This window comes from Phalangium opilio, unplaced genomic scaffold (assembly GCF_054372755.1).
Source record: "Phalangium opilio isolate 3A_F unplaced genomic scaffold, DU_Popi_V2 ptg000025l_1, whole genome shotgun sequence".
Lineage (NCBI taxonomy): Eukaryota > Metazoa > Arthropoda > Arachnida > Opiliones > Phalangiidae > Phalangium > Phalangium opilio.
In genome coordinates this window covers 4,477,073-4,498,385 of record NW_028324156.1, presented here as the reverse complement: position 1 = coordinate 4,498,385, position 21,313 = coordinate 4,477,073, and the positions used below count along the sequence as shown (strand labels likewise).

Here is a 21,313-nt window from a genome sequence, read left to right as displayed (position 1 = left end):
ACTACCTATACAAGTTCGTAATGCATACTGAGAGACTAACAGTTCGAGCTAGTTCTAGCAGAACGACAAGCGAGAATTGAAGTCCTACACTAGGTGGTTAATTTTGCAGGACTTCCATCTAGGTCCTATTTAGTCTGTATTAAGCCTAAATTTGACAGCGCCAAAACTAGGCGTTGCTTTACCTCGAATCTATGACCTACTTCAATCACTTCAAGACAAGCTCCAGTTTGTAACCAGTGACAAACTTATGGTGAACATATCTTATGGACTTATGATATAACGTATGGGGAAACTGGGTGATAGCTTTAACAGTAAAAAAACACGGTATGAGCAAGGCCGTTTAGTATATCAAGGTCATTATATACTGCTCAACTCTATTATAAAAGCCATATTACGCGCGGATGTTAAAAATCGCGTTTTTAAGCTCCAGTTTCATGTCAGATGTAATAATTTCCTCAATACTGAAAAATGCATTTCAAATAATAGAATACAATATTTTTCCACCGCTAGTATACAGTCATAAATATTGCGTATATAGTTCATATTGTTGTTAGCCAAACCAAAGATAAACCATAGCCAACACAAATAAAGGATTCATATCTAAGTCGCGTGCAGCGACAGTCCAGCGCGCGTTTTTTTATTAGTTCACCATAAGTTCATAAGATATGTTCCACTGATAAATTTGTCACTGCTTACAAACTGGAGCTTGTCATGAAGTGATAGAAGTAGGTCATAGATTCGACGTAAACCGAAGACGCCTGGTTTTGGCGCTATCAAAGGATTAGTACAGACTAAATAGGAAGATGGAAGTCCTGCAAAACTAATTACCCGAGTGTAGTACATCAATTCTCGCTTGTCGTTCTGCTAGAACTAGCTCGAACTGTAAGCCTCTAGCATTACGAAGCGTCATACTTATGGAATATATCTTATAAACTTATGATTTCACATAATGGAAGTTCTCCATAAAGTCTAGTATTTACCGCCAAAGAATAATAGTGTCATAACAATAAAATACGTATATTATACCCAAATTTAAGCTTTGGTTGCTTTAAAAAGGTCTAAGGAAAGGAAGTTACTTAAGAAACATGGAAAGATACTTTTCATAGATTTCTAGGAATTGAATGGCTTTAAACATGATTCATTGTCTCGAGTGTAAAATTGAGATAACACTTATTTGGTATTGGCCCAATTTTAAATTGGACACGAAACTAATCTTTAGAGTACCAATATTTAAAAATATTTTTAATCACTAACTGAATATCTTTGGATAATTTGAAATGATATATCTAGCGTTAAGTTCGGTGGTTCATTCAAGGGGTTGGTAACGGAATCACAAGCTCAGGGGTGTCAAGATTAAATTTAACTAGTTCTAAAATGACGATTCCAACTTAGTGAACCACCCCTCTAAATAAGTATTTTTGTTGTTTAAGAAAAATTTTCTGGCTTCAAGCCTGAATCTCTTCGAAGGAGGAGACACATTTTCAAAAGTTAAGTCTTTGTGGTTTAGAGTAGATCGCCGAAGTTGCAGAAGTCACGCAGTCGACTTGTTAAGTACTTAGAAGTGTAGTTCTAGTGCTAAGTTAGGCCTAAAGGTGTGGTGCACGTGGTGGATTACCTTGAGATTGGAAAAAAACCTATAACGTTTGTCCTTCATTTAAAGGTAAACATTTCGATAATTTTTCCTTTATACAAATAATCAAATACATTTTTGAAGAAAGTGATATTTAACCGCAGGTTGTTTAAAGTGTTGAAGTTAAGTTTGTATATATATGTGCCAGAAATAGATGAAGTGGTCCCGTAGTGCTTGGGGAAAACAATTTGGTCCCATCACACATGTCATGAAGTGTTTCAGATAGAGTTATAACCCTACAAAGTTGGTTGCTGACGGATTTCAAAAACTTTGTATTTTTTTTATCATTACTTTTTCAAAGTCGATTATTTCTACCCCTGTTGGACCTATCCATAAGTATTTAGTGTCATTGCATAGAGGATAATTTGGACTATAAAATACTCAAGGGAATTTCCTGGAACTGTTTCTAAGTCAGAGTTTAGGTGGCACGGAGATCCAAAATGTTTAGTTAATTTTTCAATCATACCTCATTATCTTGGTCCCTGTTGAATGTAGGGCTAAGTGGTTAGTACCAATGGATAGAAGGGAATTAGGGCTATCAAACACTCAAGGGATTTTCATGGAACTGTTTCTAAAGTAGAGTTGTAGGTTCACTCAAACCTCCAATAGATCCGAGAGTGTTTAGTCGAAAATTTGTCATTGTCATCAAATGCGTTCTGGTTGTATTAATATTTCAATTATAAGTTGACAGATGCAGACGGTTAGGCTTTTAAAAACCCCTACGTTTACTCTAAGTACTTAAAAACTGAAGAATTAGGCTCATGGTTTTCTGATTGACGTTTAGAGTGACTTGGAAGTCTGTCAGAGTTTCAGCCAAATTATTTTTAACTCGGTGACTGTCGTCATATCCACCAAGTTCTCACACGTTTATCTAAGAAAACCGTCATCTATTTCTTGTAAAAACATCCCTTATTGCAGATATAATACAAGATAAAACGTAAAAAAACGTTAGGCTTAAGTTTCTTTAACCCAAATCATTCCAAAAATTCGCAGACTTTGATGCCAAATTAAAGAGATAAGCTCGATTAATCTTTAAAATCCGTAGCAAAGTTAGGTTCAACTTAGGCTTAACCCCGCATTTTGTAATCAAAAAATTCCCAAACATAAACAGCGTTTCCATAGGGATCTGCCATTTACTCCTCTAGTCGGGTACATTGTCATTTATTAATTAATGATTCAAATTAACTTAATGATAATGGGATCTCAATTAATCTCCTGGGTATCTCACTCTACAGCTAGGCCTAATTAGCAATTACCTTAACGCCACGTGCGCTCCAAACCCTCAACAAAAGCGCGAGACGTTCTCGTGCAGAATATAGTGGCATATAATTGGGTAAAAACCGCGGGAAAACAACTCATAAAAGGAGAAAAAGATAAAAGCCTACAGAGGTGATTTTCACGTTCATTTCAGTCCAAGAATTCTCTTTCAAAATAGGCTTAACGACTCCCTAAGTTCAAGGCTTAGAATTATACTCATTGTAACCTGAGATTGAAACAAACTAACAGGGCTTTGGGTTTCGATGTTTGGGGGTCGCTGAGAGACCGTTGTCATAGCAACCATATTGAGAGAGAGAGAGGGGGGGGCACTATTTCTCTGTGATCTCTATTGTGCGAATCTCTGGTTATATTCGTAAGAGAAGGATGCGGAGATCAGATAGATGAAGAGGAAGCTCAAGAGGAATGTAGATATAGTTAGTAAATAGGGGAGAATTCATCCCACGCTGAAATGAAGATGGTGTTCGCATCTTTGTCGTCGTTGTAAAAACTTGGAACGTAGCCCTGCTTCTATGAAAGTCTTGCAGTTAAAAAGAAAGGCAAGGTAAGGTAAGAAAGAATAGAGCTGAGCTAAGCATCGTAAATCTATTTCTTTTGAATTATTAAAATCCAACCTCTCAAGCACGCTCCCATTTTCTCTCTTTAATAATTAAATATTTAAAATCTCAGCCTAGGATCAAGGGTGAGTTGTTTCAATATATCCATGAATACTGAACTGGCTAATATTTATTTGTTGAGAGTGCATTGAAATCTTTCAATAATGTTAGCCACTACGGGGATAAACCGGTAACTTTACCCCGCCCCCCTTCCCTGGTGTGTTAGGTTAGTTCAGTTCAGGTATGGTTAGGTTATATTAGGTTATCTAAGGGTTTAGTTGGGATTAAGTTAACGTTTTGTTAGAGTTAGGTTTAGGTTAGACTAGGTTATTTGGGTTAGGTTAGACTAGATTATTTGGGTTAGGTTTAGGTTAGACTAGATTATTTGGGTTAGGTTTAGGCTAGACTAGGTTATTTGGGTTAGGTTTAGGTTAGACTAGGTTATTTGGGTTAGGTTTAGGTTTAGGTTAGGTTATTTGGGTTAGGTTTAGGTTAGAATAGGTTATTTGGGTTAGGTTTAGGTTAGACTAGGTTATTTGGGTTAGGTTTAGGTTAGACTAGGTTATTTGGGTTAGGTTTAGATTATATTAGGTTATTTGGGTTAGGTTTTAGGTTTGGTTCGGTTCATGCCCAAAGGAAATAGTTCTGTTTATCACCAAGAAGGCATGGATGTTTGCATAGATCTTGAGTTCAGTATTCTTGGCATAATTAAACCAATTCAAATTCTAGGTATATATTACCCCGCTGTTTCGATCATGTTTATGGTATCATAAATATTTTCATTCAAATGTAATTAAAACTCGGGGAGCAAAGTTAGGTTCATTAGACCCAAAATGGAAATACATAATATATTTTTCCAAAATTTATTTTTACTTCTTTTGGCGTGTTCTTTTGCATAAAGTGGTGTTGTGGCCTATTTGCATGATGATATAGATTTTGCAATTTAGTTTAGGGACACGCGCTATACATGATAATATATATGGAAATCAAGCGCCAGGTCTAATATTGATTTTCATCAAGAAAAAAAAAATAATACATATTTTACGCCAAGTGGGTTCATTATCCTTAACTTCCAGACTATTAGTCTAGATACTTAAAGATTTGGTTTGGTAATTAAATACCGAGCTGTAAATTACGGATTTATAGCATTGTCAGTAAATTACCTAACATTTTTTGTAAAAATATTTTAGTACTTTAACAAAAAAAAAAAAAAAATTAAAAACAAAACCGTAATTAAATATTTCCCCATTAACTAATTACTTCCGATTTTAATAAATTACCGGCAATTTCAATAAATATTACAGACCGTAACTTAGTGATTTATAGCATTACTAGTTAATTACCATTACTTTTTGATAAGTATATCAGTATTTAATAAACTTTACTTGATAAGATTATTTGCAAATTTTAATTCACTAAAACCGTAATTAAATATTTTCCTAAGGTAACTTACTTAACCATTTTAGACAAATTACGGTAACCTCTAATTAGGCTTAACAATAAAGCGTGGGAAAACGTATTTATCGACGTGAAATGGACAAGAATTTCTGTATTTACCTAAAATATAATGGTACGTGTTTACAAAACTTGGTAAATAAGTTTAACAATAAAGAAAGTGAAAACATATCGATCCAAAGTGGACAAGTTTTGCATTTGAAGATATTTTCTAGACCGTAAACATGTCGTGTCTACAAAACTTTGTTTACCATGACAATATTAGGTCCTAGACGTAAAAATTAATGACTTTGAAATGGACTTAGAATATCATTTTTCAATTCGGCCTATCTTTTATAAACGGTAGAGTTGTTTTATATTTTATTTTAAAAGGGTTGCAAAATTTGTTTCCTATTTCAATCTTTATCCGAGATAGAACTATTAGAGAGAAAGGCGGAGAAGTAGAATAATCTTAAACTAAAGGTTGCGTTTTCTTGTATTAACTCAGAGTCTTGAATAGACAACATAAAAATTAAGGTAAAATTTCTTAAAAATACAGAAAAATCAATGGACCGTTTGATTAAGTAATGTAACGTTTAACGTTTACCCAATAACTATGATTACCCAATTCATTACTAAACCACAAATTTCGCGCGTGAAATATTAATTAATTTAATAATAAAGAGAAGGTGAACGTATTTCAATCCCTCATATTCCTTTTTCGAAAATAGAGTCTGGTGTGTGTTTAACCGCCTTATTTTCTTGATACAGATTAAAAAGGGGGTTGATACATTGAAATATACCTCTCTGCGCACTCTCATGACACAAAACTACTACAGCGCAGGCGCCAAAAAGCGAGATAGAGGTCAGAGCTTTACTCCCGGGTCATTCCCTCTTAGTTGCATCGAAATGGTCTATTAAAATTGGTTTTAGAGGGGCTATTCTCCCTTAGTTACATCGAAAAGGTCAATTAAACTTGGTTTTAGAGGGGCTATTCACTTTATTCCCTGTAGGCATACGTCAGGGCCGATTTGTGTGGTTTTAGAGGGGGTATTCACTCTGATTCCATGTACGAATCAGAGTCGATTTGTGTGGTCTTTAAAAAAGTAAATCTACCTAGAATTGTTTTTCGGTAGGGAACAAAACAAAACATCTTTAAGTAGGATCTAGAAACTGAATACCGGCCAGAATTGGGAGGGTAAAATCGCTATAAATAAACTTAAGCATAAGATAGCTAGCTACCAAAGTTTGAAAGCGCGTGGAGTATTTTGGCAATCGCGTTAGTTCTGCTTTGCTTCTTTTTGGGGATCTTAGAGGCTTATTTTCAAAAGAGGAACCGCGACCGTAAATACCAACCAACATAATGCAATCTTTAAAATGTCACCGAACCTTAAATTTATTATAAAATTACGTAACTTTAACCTTCCACCAATAGACCCATATCAAACCAGGGATGGGCAGGGCCGGAAACAAGAAATATTTCTTATAGGACACGTGTCCAGTGATACCCACTTTGACTGGAAAATTTATTGGACATTGTCCACTGTACTGCATGCGCAAACATTACGTCGCGTCTTCATAGTTAAGCTATCAAAACTTCGGAAAAATTTACTGGTCAACCGTTCTCTCTTAGTTATTAAAAACATTTATGGGACATTTTAAAATTTTATTGGACAATGTCCAGTGTCCTGTGCTTATTTCCGGCCCTGGGGATGGGGTGGTAATGTCGTCCGGGAAATATGTGGACACAAAGACGTTAAATGGGGATTCAAAGTTACCAGTCCTGCCCTAACTTTGGTCCGTGTTACTTGAAGCAATATCTTAATTTACGTCTGTTGTAGGTAGACATCCCCGTTTATGTTCCAAGTCTTAAGAAAAGAAAGGTGGTCAACAGACCAGACTCTATTTTACCTCCCCCCTCTCCTACTTTTGTAAAGGATCCATTATCGATCCAAAATTGGAGATCGTATATTAAATATTTACATCTAATTAAAATATTTAGTCTTCAAATCGATTTTTTCTTTACCTTTAAAATCCCGCACAGAACAAAAATGGATACCTTCCAAAAATCACTGCCACTCACTAACACTTGGAATGAATGAAATTTTAATTGTTCTTTCCTAAATTTGAAGGTATAAAAAAATAAATCTATTCTGAATTGAAACTCGCGTGTCAAAATGGAGCCAATTTTTGATACACAAAGAGTTTCACTGTTGTGGCATGAAAAATTGAATTTTTTGGTGGTAAAAAACAAATCGAACTACGTGGATGTCAAAGGTCATATTTTTTTAGCTTAAAAATAGGCTAAACTCCAAAAACCTCACCTCACTAAGCTTTGTTTTGAATTTTAAAATTATTTTCGCGCAAAATTATTTCACGAGGGATTAATATATTCTGTTATACCTTTGTTTTTGAATTTTGTAATAAAATTCTGGCGCGTTGATAATGGAGAAAGTAAAGTCATGTGATTAGTGACATTTACTTTTTTAAAAAAATTACTCAAACGTTAAGCCTAATATGAAAATAAAAGTGAAACCTACTGTCAAACGTTAATGCGGCATACTATACTATACAGCCGTTGGAATACAATAGACCATAAACACATATACATATACATTTACATTTACATTTACATTTAGTTTATCACTAAGGAGGTCTAGAAGACGGCAACCTGCTGACACCCCCATTGAACATAACCTAATATAAAACTTAACCTAACGAAACCTTACCTAACGTAACACACCACGAATACTATATAGGGTGTTTCTGACAAGTCTGCCATAAAGTAAGGGGAAGCCCTTTGTTTAATCGATTTTGAGTTGAAAATGTAACTTCTATCTCCATTTTGCCACAAGGGACACTGTTTTCAAGTTAAGATTGGATGGTGTATTTTACGGAAGACCCCTTAAATTTAATTAAGAAACTGATTTATAGCGTTTTCCTTTGGGTCCTCGCGGAGCGCTCCCAAGGAGCAATAAAAATGGTAGTAGTAGTTTCCAGCTTCGTTAAAGACTGTTTTTGAAGAATAGGATCTCCTAGTTTTATTCCTCCATGGGAGCGCTCCGCGAGGACCCAAAGGAAAACGCCATTAAAGAATTATTTCTAATTTAATTAAGGGGTCATCCCTAAAACACTCATCAAATCATAACTCGAAAACAGTGTCCCTTGTGGCAAAATGAAAAATAGAAGTTACATTTTCGACTCAAAATCGTGCACCACAAAGAATATCCCCCTTAATTTATACCTCAGACATATCAGAAACACCCTGTATATAGATTGTCAGGTCGCCTGCCGTCTTATAACCATAAGAAGGTAACGAAATCTTACATTGATATCACAAATAAAAAATAAGTAAATAATTATTAGAATCATCTTACCTAACGCGTTAAATCTTTAACAATGTCCGCAACGTGGAAGTTTTAAAATATTATATGAACCTGGTTTTCAAAAACGTACATCCTTTTCGGAACGTTAAGCAATATAGAATCGCCTGAAAAGCGCATTACCAATAAAACGCTTTTAAATTCTTCTACCTCTTTTGTGATATCAACACAGACATTACGAAGAAATGAAAAATTCAAAAATGTTTAACTTTTTTGAACTAATACGTACAAAGCCCTAACGTTGGCAAAAAACCCCACTAACTAGTAAAATCCCTTCCCCTTAATAACATGAATTAGTTCACAAAACTCTGATGATATCACGAAAATAAAATAAAAACTTTCATATCTACAATACAAAACGGAAACCTTCAAATCGGAACGCAGCATTTTCACTTTTCATCCCCGCCAATTTTTCCCACCCCTTTCTATAATATTTCAACTTAACTTCATAGCGTTATTAAAGGCGGTTAATACAGACCTATTTCTAAGTAACCAGTAACAATTTCTATTGATTATTTCACGTAGAACCTCCCTATTTTCTTTATATCAAAGTGTCTGCCCCTTTCATTACGTACTTAGGTATTCATTGGTGCGGCTCTGGAATTGCCGGACCGGACCGGAGACTTAGAACCGTTTCAGATAGTGTGTGTCCAGTCTATCGTTTAATGTCCAAGGTATTACGCGGGGCTTTTTTCGCGTTTAAAATTGTAATAACGTCAGAAAATGATGAGTAGTTAAATTAGTTGACGGGAAAAAAGGCTTAGCAGGATATGTTAGTAAGTTATCCGTGGGCGATTTTCGTAGATACGTGTTAAAAAGAACTTTTTTATTAATTTTTGCGTTGGTGACCTTTCACTTCAGAGAAAAAAACTTAAGTTAAATTCTATACCATAAACTTTGAATCATTTCACTGTTACATTTATTGGGTCTTAACGGAACAAAACGGTACGTGAAATTAACTTAAACTCTCTTTATAATTAAACACTAATTAACATACGGTACTGTTATATTTAATTAAAATAAAGCTGCCACTAATGATATATATGTATATAAAATTAAAACTAATGATGGTTAATTGCTCCCAAGGGTCTAATTAGCATAATAGTAATAAAGTTCACTAAAGTGGGGGGGGGGGCTAGAAAAATTTCCTCGTTCACGTTTCTTAACTTTAAGCGCGCTTTAACAGTGTTGCCAGTAATTTATTATTAGAACATCTCCTGAATGCAGGTTTGGAACTGAATCGAACTGAATTCTACAAGATTTTCAGTCTGTTGTAGATAGTTCTTAAATTGCACGAGTGGCAACACTTGAACTCGACACATTATCTATTTTTCTATTGAATTCAAGGAGCTTTTGAAAATATTATTTTTGCAGCGCTTAATTGTCATTACTTATTCTTTTTTCTAAACAAACTTAACTAGCTCACGTCATAATAGCACTATATTTTAAAAATAGGTTTAATTATAGACAGACAACCCAACAATTTACAACGAAAGTAAATTTCTCTTTACAATCTGCGTTTTCACCTGTCTGACAGTTAGTTATTACAAAACATATATACATATATAAATACATAAATATCAAATAAACCGAACGGGTTACCTCTCCCCCCTCCGCCCCCTATTTCATAGTAGGTCAGGTGTACTTGTACAAACTTCAAATTCTTTTACGCAATTACCGACTTACCGAGTATAGATTATTTATTTTAACAACATTATCCATCGCCTTGAGACATGGGCCTCTTAAAAACTATATTTTAAAGTCATACCATATAGACTAAATAAAATACGGTATGGGATCATGGCAGATATTACTTTTAATAGTATTAATGTCCATGGGGTTTTAATATAAGATGCCATCACGTTTGGTTTTATTAAGAAGAAAGTGAAATAAAAGAGAAAGAAAAAATTCACGAGAAAAAACTTTCTCGAGCGGAAAAGGGGTCAGCCAGTTGTTCATGGCCAAATTATTTGACGTCATCTACAGTAATACCTGAGATTGGGTTTTTGGTACACCCCCGATAATTTACCTGACGTAATCATGGGTATCTTTTGAAAGACACGAATGCCTTGAGGGGTTATTCCTTTGATATATTCCTAGCTGTCTCTATTCATCTCTCTTTTATTTTTCTTTCGTGGAATTGTTTTTCTTTAAAGAACTTTTTAATTATGTCTCTATAATTAAATACTTCATTCATTGTCCGGGGAACCGGGGAAAACCAACCCGCTTCAGTTCACGAATAAATGAATCAAATATTTTAATTTTTTAATGTTTAATGTCTTTGCGAATATTTAAATTAAAATTTTTGTAATAGAGTGATGTCATTTAAATTCTAATACTAATAAAATGACGTAGGTATAATTTTAAATTGGAAATTCCGTACCTGTAGCCTGCAGGTGTTATGAGTATATACTGTATATATTGGATTAATTATTTAAAGTTAAACTCAGTAAAACTGACTTAAAAGTTAATAAATCATAATTAAAATATTTATAAATAATCCTTGGTTTTACGGGTATAGAAACATTTGATCTATTCAATTATGCGTTGATATGTTTAAAATTAAACCCTATTAAAGTTAAATTAACACCATACTAGCTTTTAAAGTTAATAAACCTTAATTAAATAACTTTTAAAGTAAATAAACCTTAATTAAATAGCTTTTAAAGATAATAAACCTTAATTAAATAGCTTTTAAAGTTAATAAACCTTAATTATATAACTTTTAAAGTAAATAAAACTTAATTAAATAGCTTTTAACGTTAATAAACCTTAATTAAATAACTTTTAAACTTAATAAACCTTAATTAAATAGCTTTTAAAATAAACAAAACTTAATTAAAATCGAGAAATAATACAAATAACATTGACTGTTATTATTAAAACTTGAAGGTCAAAATTCAATTTTAAATTAACTTTCCGTTTTCTCTTTATAGATTGAAACTATGAAGTACTAACACTGAAGTATAACATTCCTGGACTCCTTAGAGTCTAAAGAACTTCTTAAAAATGGAGCAGGCATTTCGCTTTGGGAATTGGAATGTTATTCTGACTTTAACGACATTTCTTCTGCATTTGTAAGTGACTTCCAACGAAAACTCGATTACTTTATACCATGGGGTATCATTCCCATCCGAGTTCATATGAGCCTTATAGACTTTCCAGGAATGCATACCGCTACTAGAAATAATTGTGCCCCATATCTCCAACGTTAATCTCAACACAGGTTTTGTGGGTATACCGGGCTTGAGAACTTACTATACGTCACGCCTCATACTTCTGACGTCTCTCTAACTCTGTGGTCTCATTGGTTGGTAGCAACGCGAGCAAGGTTCAACAGGCAACGAGATAAATCATTATTCGCGAGGAAAAATGCGTCATACATTATGATTAGTCTACTATCTGTTCCCACAAAATCCGCCTTGATACGTTGAGTTAAAATGGTTGTAGCACAATGATTCCTAGTAGCTGTATGCATTCCTGCTTTGGTATATAGCAAATAATTCAAGGGGAAGACTAGCCTAACTTCCAAATAGAGGAAATAAAAGTAGAAATCAAGGGTATAATCACTCTCGGTCGGATTCTATGTACGCTGATTACGGGTTACGTTTAAGGGTAGGGACTTCGCAAGAATCACGAGTAATCCTTTCTCTGTAGTACATTTAAAGATAGACCAAGTTTACCAATTACATTGAGTGACTAGCCCCTCGGTTAAAACAAAACTATATTATTTTCAACATTAAAAATAATTAAAGCTTAGTTAAGATTAATTATTCTTCGTTTCGGTAACAAAAATTTCCATAATAGATCAAAAATAGGTCAAATATACTCCTTACCTTTCGATAGAGCATCAAACTGACTGAAAATACATATAGTGTGTTGCTCGAAATTCCAGACACGCGTCTGAGCTTTGATTTCATAATTCTATTAACTTGTAACTCTGACTTTCCACAGTTTTCTTACTGACGCCTCTTTGAAATTATCGGAAATCTTGCCTCCAAACTACGACAAACTCGATCCACCAAAAGGAGAAAATGGTTAGAGTGCTTTTCAGCATAACTCGCTGCACGCACGTGTAACGAGACATGCCATTCCACGCTTACACTCAGGATATAAACGGCCCCGTTCATACCATCATTATACAGGGTGTTCCAAAAAGGAACGGACCGAAGTACAGTGGGATGGATGGTTCTATGGGAAATATTAAATTTTTGAGTCGAAAATGTGTAACTTCTATCTCCATTTTGCCACAAGGGTCTACGTTTACGAGTTATGATTAGAGTGTTTTACGGATGACCCCTTAAATTCATGTAAGAATGGCAATTTAATTAAGGGGTCACCTGTAAAACACTCTTAATCATAATTTTTATAACTTATTTAGGGTGTCCCTTGTGGCAAAATGTCATAGAAGTTACAACATTTTCGACTCAAAATTGGTTTCCCATAGAACCATCCCACAGTACATCGGTCGTACCACCGTGCAGTTTTGGAACACCCTGTATTTCTTACCTTGAAATTAACACCCAAAAATCTTTGGTATGAACGAACCTTAAGTTAAAAACGCAAACATTAATATGTGTATTTACAATAACAGGCGGTCCGGTATTGGTGGACGTGGCGGTCAGCATTTTGACTCTTCGAGGATTGGACGCTACCCAGTTGGTAAGTAAATAATATTTAAGAATCACACCCTTATCATAGCTTCACTATTCAAATCACGTAGAGACCATATATGACTAACTTTTGAAACAGGAATACATACAGCTACTAGGAATTATTGAGCCCCCATATATCCCGTATTAATTCCTATGCGGGGTTTTGTGGGCCGCGGGATTGAGAACTTACTACGCGTCACGCCTCATAATTCTGATGCCTTTCTAACTGTAATTTCATTTGTTGATATAGTTCTTAGGGAACTCGCAGCGAGATAGATTATTCGCTAGGTAAAATAGAGCTATCTCTGAAGTCTTAGAGTGACGTCATCTATTCTATTTGCCCATTGAACCAAAGCGGTACCAAACATGACCGCCCACTGCCAAAAGCTAAGTCCACGACGTTTTACCTAGGCACTGACGTCACAACTGAGATAGCTCTATTCGTCATACGTAATGATTAGACTAGCTTCTCCCACAAAATCCGCTTAGATACGTTGAGAAAATGGTTAGTACACAATGATTTCTAATAGCTGTATGCATTCCTACATTGCAAGAGTCACCCCAGCGTCTGCGATTCTTGAAAATCGATCAGCTTTAAGGTTCCCTTTGCAATTAATTATTTAGCACGTAATTTAAGATAATCTAATTAAGCTGATGTTTTGATTAGAAGCGAAGGGACGTAGCGTTTAATTAACGTCAAGTTTAATTAAAATTAAAATGGTGGCTTTAATTTAAGTAGCTAATGGGGCTTAATTGAAAAAAATTCCTGAGTAAACTTTTGTTGTCATTTTTGGTTCATGCTCGCTTTTGGCAGATTGAGCAGCTGGTAGGAAATTATAATTTTACGTCACACTAGTTACGCGTATACGTACACGTTCTCAATTAAACTATTCGCAAAGGAAATAGTTAATATTTAAAATTACTTTGATTTTTTTTAATTTTGTTAACTGATTTATCCTGAAGGTTTAGATTTAACTTAAGCTACTAACTGTTAATTACTAAAAAAATCACTAATTGCCTTTTGAATCTTTAGTCGTACGAAACCGACATCTTTTTCCACCAATACTGGAAGGACCCACGCGTGAAATTGCCTAAAAATTATTCGGATAACAAAGTCATCATGGACCCTAAATGGAGGGACGAATTATGGACACCGGACACTTTCTTCAAAAATTCAAGGGACGGGAAAGTCCATAACATCATTATTCCTTACACCTATATGACATTGGATAACGAAAGTACCATCTTTTTCGCCGCAAGGTAATTATTTACCTAATCCTTCCATGCAGCAAGGTACAACTGATACAAGTACCATTACTTAATTTTAACCCTTACAGACTCTCCTTGAAACTCAACTGCGCGATGGACTTGCACAAATTCCCTCACGACCAACAGGAATGCGAAATTAGCATCATGAGCCGTGCGTTGAACTTAATAGTTAAATATAATTAGGCTTAATAACTTATCCTGTAACCCATTTTAACAGTTCAACACTCAACGGACAAAATGCTTTTGAAATGGAAGAAATTCTACATCACTAAAAATACTCTCTTACCTCAGTACAAGATTGTGGGAAATTCCTTCGGTGATTGTACCAGAGTTTATGACGTTGGTAAGAGTTTCTTAGGTCTTCCTAGGCCTTGGCTATCAAAATTTCAATCCATTTCAACGTCCCTTTTCTCTGTGTTAGGAACATTCTCGTGTCTGGTTGGCCAGATAAAACTGAAGAGACGTATTGGTTACTATTTAATCAACCGTTTCGTTCCTAGTATCTTGATCGTCGTTATGGTAAGTAGTTAAGAACAATGGCAGGCAACAATGGACAGACACTGATTGATTGATATGTCTTTAGAGCTTCATCACCTTCTGGGTTCCACCTACTGCATATCCGGCTAGAGTTACCCTTAGCGTCACGTCAATTTTGACAATAGGTAAGAGATGTCAACGGAGACCTAGTCCAAGTTAAGCGAGGTGAAATAACTGATACTAAATGTTTGTTGTTAAAACAGTAACGCAACAATATCAGAGTTCCATGCCTTCTGTTTCGTACGTCATGGCGATCAATGTATGGATCATGGGTTGCATAGGATTCGTATTCTTCACTTTACTGGAGTACGCGGTTGTTGTGGTCCTGATGGACCATAAGCCATCAGACGACAACTCATGCACGGGACTATTCGTAAGTTACGACAGCACCAATGAACTAAAACTAAAGGTCTTCATAAGTTCATGACCCCAATAACGTGTTCTTGCAGTATTTCGGATGCTGTAAACGCAAGTCGTCATGGGAGTTGAAAAAGGACGAAGATGGCGAGATGCCAGGTGAAAATAGACCACCTCCTGTCATCCCTAAACACATGCAGGTCGACAGAGCATCCAGATTCTTTTTCCCGTTGTGTTTCATCATTTTCTTCACGTCTTATTGGCTCTATTTCGCTGTGCTTAAAATATTCGGTGAAGGCAAATAAACTGTTTCCTACGAACAACAGTCACTGCTGAACTTTGGAGGAAAAGTATCTCAATTAAAGGAGTTCCGAGTTCATGTGTTCATGAACATATTTGAAGGTCAAATTGGTTCGTTGTGATGTTCAGACTAAGACCATAAGTTCATAAGTTCATAAGATATGTTCCATAAGTTACTGGTTACTGAGAGTTTGTCATGAAATGACGCAGGTCATACATTCTCGTAAAGCGACGCCTGGTGAGGCGCTGTCAAAGGCTTAGGACAAACTAACTACGAAGTATAGGACGCTGTAACGCAACAATACCATGCTCATACTTATAGAACATATCTTAATAACTTATGCTAAGACGCATGTCCAAAAAAAAAAGGTGTAAAAAGATTTAAAATTAATTTCAAATATCTCTTAAATGAATCGGTTTCCCCTTCAACATTCATATCTGATTATACTAATATTTTTCACGTAAATTTTTATATATATCAAATTTTTCGGGTAATTTATCATAAATACCGACTTCTTGGAACTACATTTAAATTTTGGAATCTCCATAAAAAATAAATAAATAAAAACAAAGCTATTTTGTCGATTTTAAAATAAAAATAATTCTCAAACTTTTGAAGAAAACGCTACTAAGAATCTCTGCAATCGTCTGTCTCAATTGCAGTCTTAAATTGGTCTTAATAACCACAGGTTTCAATGGAGAATTATGGTTAATTCGTAGCCTGCAATTGAGAATACCGCGAAATATTTTGGAAAATAATTTTTACACCAATTTTGATCCGGAATCTTATAACTCGCACATTTTACAATTTGTAAATATATAAGGCTTTCCTGCTTAAAATTTAAAAGTCTAGTCTAGTTTTTTTTTTAAATTTTGGAATGAACAAATTAAAGTTTGACCGAATTAGATCGAAAACGTTGGCATTACAAAATCCAATCACGTGTTTTTCTTGTTGAGAATGTTGTACTACGCGCTTTCAAACGTCAAACGTATCTGAAATATTTGTTGTGTTTGTTTTTTAACAAATAGCAGGTTGTTTTCTCTCTTTTTGACATAATAAAAGTTTGTTTTACAAAAATAATTCTTTTCTTGATGAAAATCCGATATTTTTAAGTATTGACAACAAGGCTTCATTGGTGCTGACAAGTTAAGCCTGACTCAAAAGGTAATTCGAGGCTAAAATACAATATTACTTGACACCTCGTAAATATTCATTGTCAACTAACCCTGCCATTTTTAAGGTTATATAAACAGCAAATGCCACTATGATTTGTCAGTTAATCTCAGCCATAGAGTTTTAAATTAAGCTCTCAAGTTCAGGTGTTACTCTAATAGGGATTATGTTTGAAGTATCAACTTAAATGCGAAGTACTGTCAATAATATTGGTTCAAACATCAAGGCTGACTTTTTAAAAGGTAGGATAGGCCAAGTAGCGGCCGCGTAATTGGATTAACAACCTAGGGCATTAAGAAACCTTTCCTCGACTTAAGTTTTCCAAGGAGAATTTAAAAGGTACCATTTGCGTCCCATGGACCAGAATAATATATCGTCGGATAAATTTAAAATAAAATTAAGGTTAATATTAATTGAGGTAGTCAATGATTAGATTTTATTATGGTAAAAACACGCGAAGATTTCAAAGCAATGATTATTTTCATAAAGCACGTGCTTTAAGGAATTTGGCGCGAAATTTTGGCGGGAAACTAAAGACGTGGAAACCATGGTTCCTAATCAAGAGTAATTGCGAGGTGGTGTTCGAGGAGGTTGAGGAAGGAATGAGGCCATGCTTGATTCAACTACTTCCGGTTTTAATTGCGGCAGCCGTCAGTGCTCAGATCAAGTAATTTAACGTTAACTTAATTTTTGTTGGGAAAATCATTTAATTGGTAATTAAGTTTAAATGAATTGGGAATAGCGTTAATAGTTATAAAAGGTACGCTATACTGTCTATGGGAATGTAGTGTAGCGTCATGTTGAAATAAAGGTTAACGTAGTTGGAAGCCCTACAAGTGCTGCGTGGCACGGGATCCAATCGTGGTAGCTATGGGGAAATGTTTAGAGTAAATCTGCGTGTTGGGTCGATTTAATTATTTAAAATGTTTTCAGGACCATTCTGTCCTGGTTAAAAATGCTTAACTCTTTCAAAGAATGATGGGAATTGAGAATAAAATGAGTTAATTTTGTATACCATAATAAAAGATAAAATATTATCTCTTTAATTACAGCGGCAACGGTATAGACGAAACCGCCAGTTCATTTCACAAAATCCCTCATCCATCTGGTACGGGTTTAAACCCCGATCATCTTCATCATCTAAAACCCACCCCAAAATCGCGTCACGGTGGTACGGGACACCGGCGTCATCGCCAACAGCATCCATGGATGGAAACAAACAGTCAAGGTCCCTTAGAGGACCGAGACATCGAAGCTACGCGCACGCGTTACCCGGACATAGAAGGCCGTTGGCTTAAACCGGAAATACCAAACCCACCATCCTCAGACAAGAACAATAACAGATGGCATACGCATGACACGGTGGACTGTTACAAAAGTCACGATGATGGTGTCGAAAACCTTCCTCAACCGGATATTGACGAAGATAATAACCATCTTGAGGAAAACGAAGAAACAAATGAGGAGGTACTGGATGAAGAAAATATTGTTCTAGTCCGTGAGAAAAGTGAAAGAGGGGACATTGGTAAAGGATTACCGAGCGTAAAAGACCCTGAGAGCAGTTTTGAGAAACCTAACACTAGTAACGTAATTGCGAGCAGCAGTGTATCGAGTAGTCGTGGATCCGACAGTAAAATCGATAGCAGTTTTCGACGTATGAAATCAAACGATCAGGATAATAGACGACAGTTAAACAAATCTCGACCGTACCACGATAATGATCGCCGAAAACAATCTGCAAGTTCGAAATTCGATTCGATGCATCCGCGTACCAGTAAGAAAGAAAAGAATTTTCCAACGGAAGATAAATTCTCAGCGGCTAACAATCTTCTGAAGCCCTTCAAGGAGAAAAAGACAGTTTTGGTTATCGGCGACGAAATCGTTCACTTTTTACGCGGCGAACAACTTTACGGCTTGTGTTACGTAATTACGGAATCCTACGAAGGATTAACGGTAGCTGACGCAACTGATCGTTTGTCCCAATTACTAAGACACGGGGCGTACCCTGACCGAGTCATAGTACACGTTGGAGCCAACGATTTGGTCCTTGAAAGTCCAAACACACCTTACATCGTGGCGCAACGATTGAAACAACTCTGGAATTTGTTCAAAGAGGCCGATCATAAGATAGACTCTCAAATTTTCATGTCCAGCGTTTTGCCGCGTCCCGATGAAGTGTCTAATTTTAATCCCAATGTCGCGATATTGGACTATAAGATGCGGTCCTTCGCAAACAGGGAAGGGATAGGGTACATTGACCATTATTCCGGGTTCACCAGGGATGGTAGGGTCAAAGAGGAACTCTATCGTTTCGATGGGACATTAAACGAAATTGGAATGAGACAGTTCGAAAGGGTTCTATTCCAAGATTGCGATGAAGGAGACGAAATGGGGTTAAAGAGCAGGTATACGAATACAGAGACTCTGAAATACTATATTACTAATTTTAATTATTCAGGAAAAAGCCCTCGTTGGAACTTAAAGATATCTTGCCACTTGACAGAAAAAATTACGATAAACACGTACCACCAAAGAAAGGAGGTATGGTTTTGTTAACTGTAGCTTTGTTACCATGTTTCTAAGCAATAAGTTTAAGATCTTAACGACCTAGGAGACCCAACTACCGTCTATTTCCACGTTACTGTCCTAAGTGTGGATTCAATAGACGAGGAATCAATGGTAAGACCTTAGGGACAAGGACACGTTTCACATTATTGTAGACAGAATTTTATTCATCCAATTTAACTGCGTGAATTTAGACGTATGTGGCAGATATTTTCTTAGCTCAAAGCTGGCACGACCACCGTTTAAGATTACCACAGAATATGACAGAGGGATATCGTATCCTAGACGTAGATTGGTTAAGACATATCTGGAGACCCGATTCCTTCATTAAAAACGCCAAAAAGGTCACCTTCCACGATATGAGTGTCCCCAATCATTATTTATGGTTGTACTACGATAAAACCTTGCTCTACATGACTAAGTATTAACTGCCTATGTACATTTGAGCTTAGCATATGAAAACCATTCCCCCTAACAGATTGACGCTTGAGATGTCCTGCGCTATGAAATTTGAGGCGTATCCTCATGACACTCAAATATGTTCCATGATGATCGAAAGCTGTAAGTATCGCGCTAGCTTGTCCTTGAGGACTTGAGCAACTGACAACGTAATTTTTTCAGTGTCACATACAACCGATGACCTAGTGTTCTTATGGAACATAACAGACCCTTTGGTCGTCTATCCCGATATTGAATTGCCTCAACTGGACATATCGGACAACAGTACAGAAGACTGTACTTTACAATATTCAACTGGTCGGTTGACGTTGTTTATATGTAGGATAACAGTATAACACAAGAATACTCTCTTATTATTAAACATACAGGAAATTTCACTTGCCTAGCCGTTGTCTTCAATCTCAAACGGCGTGTTGGCTACCACTTATTCCACACATATATTCCAACTACTTTAATCGTAGTTATGAGTTGGATCTCATTCTGGATTCGACCAGAAGCGATTCCAGCAAGGGTAACCCTTGGTGTCACTAGCCTTTTGACCCTGGCGACCCAAAACACCCAATCGCAATCTTCATTGCCACCCGTTTCATACGTCAAAGCCATCGACGTTTGGATGTCATCGTGCACAGTGTTTGTTTTTATGTCCCTAATGGAATTTGCCTTGGTCAACCACTTCCTAGGGAACATACCAACCACCAAAATAATGCTGGGTTACAACGCCGATGAAGGATCTAGTCTTAACACTTCAACACAATTAATCGCGGGAAACACCTTAACTCGAAACAACGGAGACGTAAGCTTTTTAACAATTGAACTATAGACTATTCCATTAATACCAGAAAAGAAGCAAACACGGTAGAGGTGAGGGAGATCACCTACTGGGGTTATTTCCCTTTTCCCATGCGCCAAGAAGCACCACTAAAGTTTGAACGAGAGAGAGAGAGAGAGAGAGAGAGAGAGAGAGAGGGGTGGAGTGGAACCCCCCCCCATGCCTACGGTACCGTAGTCCTCCCAGCACCCTCAGCGTTTAAGTAGGGTCGTATACAGAATCGTTAAGGACGCCCCTATGCCTTAAAAATAGAAGCTAGTTCTCATACAAATGCAATGGCGCTGCACTGCAGCTCTTAACAACCGCCTACCTAAGGTTAGGGGCGTTCGCGAGGTACCCTGGGAAAGTTATAATGCCGCAAGTCTCCCGTCATCATTTCTAATCCATCTTACCTCATTTATCCTTGGTTAACGGCAGTGCGAGTATGGCGCTACCACTTGGCGCTTTTGGGAAATAACCTAAGCGGGCGGCCTCCCACCTTTGTATTACTTTCTCTACCAGTAATTAATGGAATAGTCTATTAGGCATTTTAACCCTAATTTAACGTAATTTTCTTAGACTTTACGATCAAGGGCGCGAGCTAACGGAGGTCTTAGACCAATTGGACTTAGTAGGCAAGATAGTACGGCGAATATGTTTCCAACCCGAAATCCTACAACCAGCAGTGAAAAAGCGGATTTAACAATTGCATTAGCGATAGATAAATTTTCTAGGTTTTTCTTTCCATTAAGTTTCTGTATTTTAAATATCGTGTATTGGGTCACTTATGGAAAGATTTGAAGAAAAATAATAGTTCTAGAGAAAATTCCCACTAATAAATAAATAAATAAATAAATATGATTTTAAATAA

The 21,313-nt window shown here is 36.1% G+C and overlaps 2 protein-coding genes and 1 long non-coding RNA gene across 4 annotated transcripts; all 3 read left to right on the top strand.

The window, feature by feature from the left end:
• The first annotated feature begins 1,302 nt into the window (after window positions 1–1,302).
• Window positions 1,303–16,517, top strand: LOC149691894 (glycine receptor subunit alphaZ1-like). Of its 2 annotated transcripts, none has more exons than XM_089869355.1 (11): window positions 1,303–1,660; window positions 11,255–11,395; window positions 12,273–12,355; window positions 12,913–12,980; window positions 14,007–14,233; window positions 14,311–14,393; window positions 14,460–14,585; window positions 14,664–14,761; window positions 14,826–14,904; window positions 14,983–15,152; window positions 15,229–16,517. In XM_089869355.1, the coding sequence occupies exons 2-11, from the start codon at window positions 11,328–11,330 to the stop codon at window positions 15,439–15,441; spliced, it is 1,215 nt and encodes a 404-aa protein (XP_089725481.1). In that variant the 5' UTR covers window positions 1,303–1,660; window positions 11,255–11,327; the 3' UTR covers window positions 15,442–16,517. The 2 variants fall into 2 exon arrangements, with proteins under 2 accessions (XP_089725481.1, XP_089725482.1); XM_089869356.1 differs by lacking the exon at window positions 1,303–1,660 and adding an exon at window positions 3,308–3,449.
• A 250-nt stretch (window positions 16,518–16,767) lies between these two features.
• On the top strand, window positions 16,768–17,367 carry LOC149691893 (uncharacterized). The gene is made up of 3 exons (XR_016383517.1): window positions 16,768–16,852; window positions 16,928–17,012; window positions 17,100–17,367. It is a non-coding gene; the product is annotated as an uncharacterized LOC149691893 (long non-coding RNA).
• Window positions 17,368–17,612: 245 nt separating this feature from the next.
• Window positions 17,613–21,304, top strand: LOC149691892 (glycine receptor subunit alpha-2-like). Its single transcript, XM_089869345.1, has 8 exons — window positions 17,613–19,015; window positions 19,069–19,151; window positions 19,222–19,289; window positions 19,370–19,596; window positions 19,654–19,736; window positions 19,797–19,931; window positions 20,003–20,427; window positions 21,022–21,304. Exons 1-8 carry the CDS (start codon window positions 17,820–17,822, stop codon window positions 21,241–21,243), a joined length of 2,439 nt encoding a protein of 812 aa, XP_089725471.1. The 5' UTR covers window positions 17,613–17,819; the 3' UTR covers window positions 21,244–21,304.
• The last annotated feature ends 9 nt before the right edge of the window (window positions 21,305–21,313 follow it).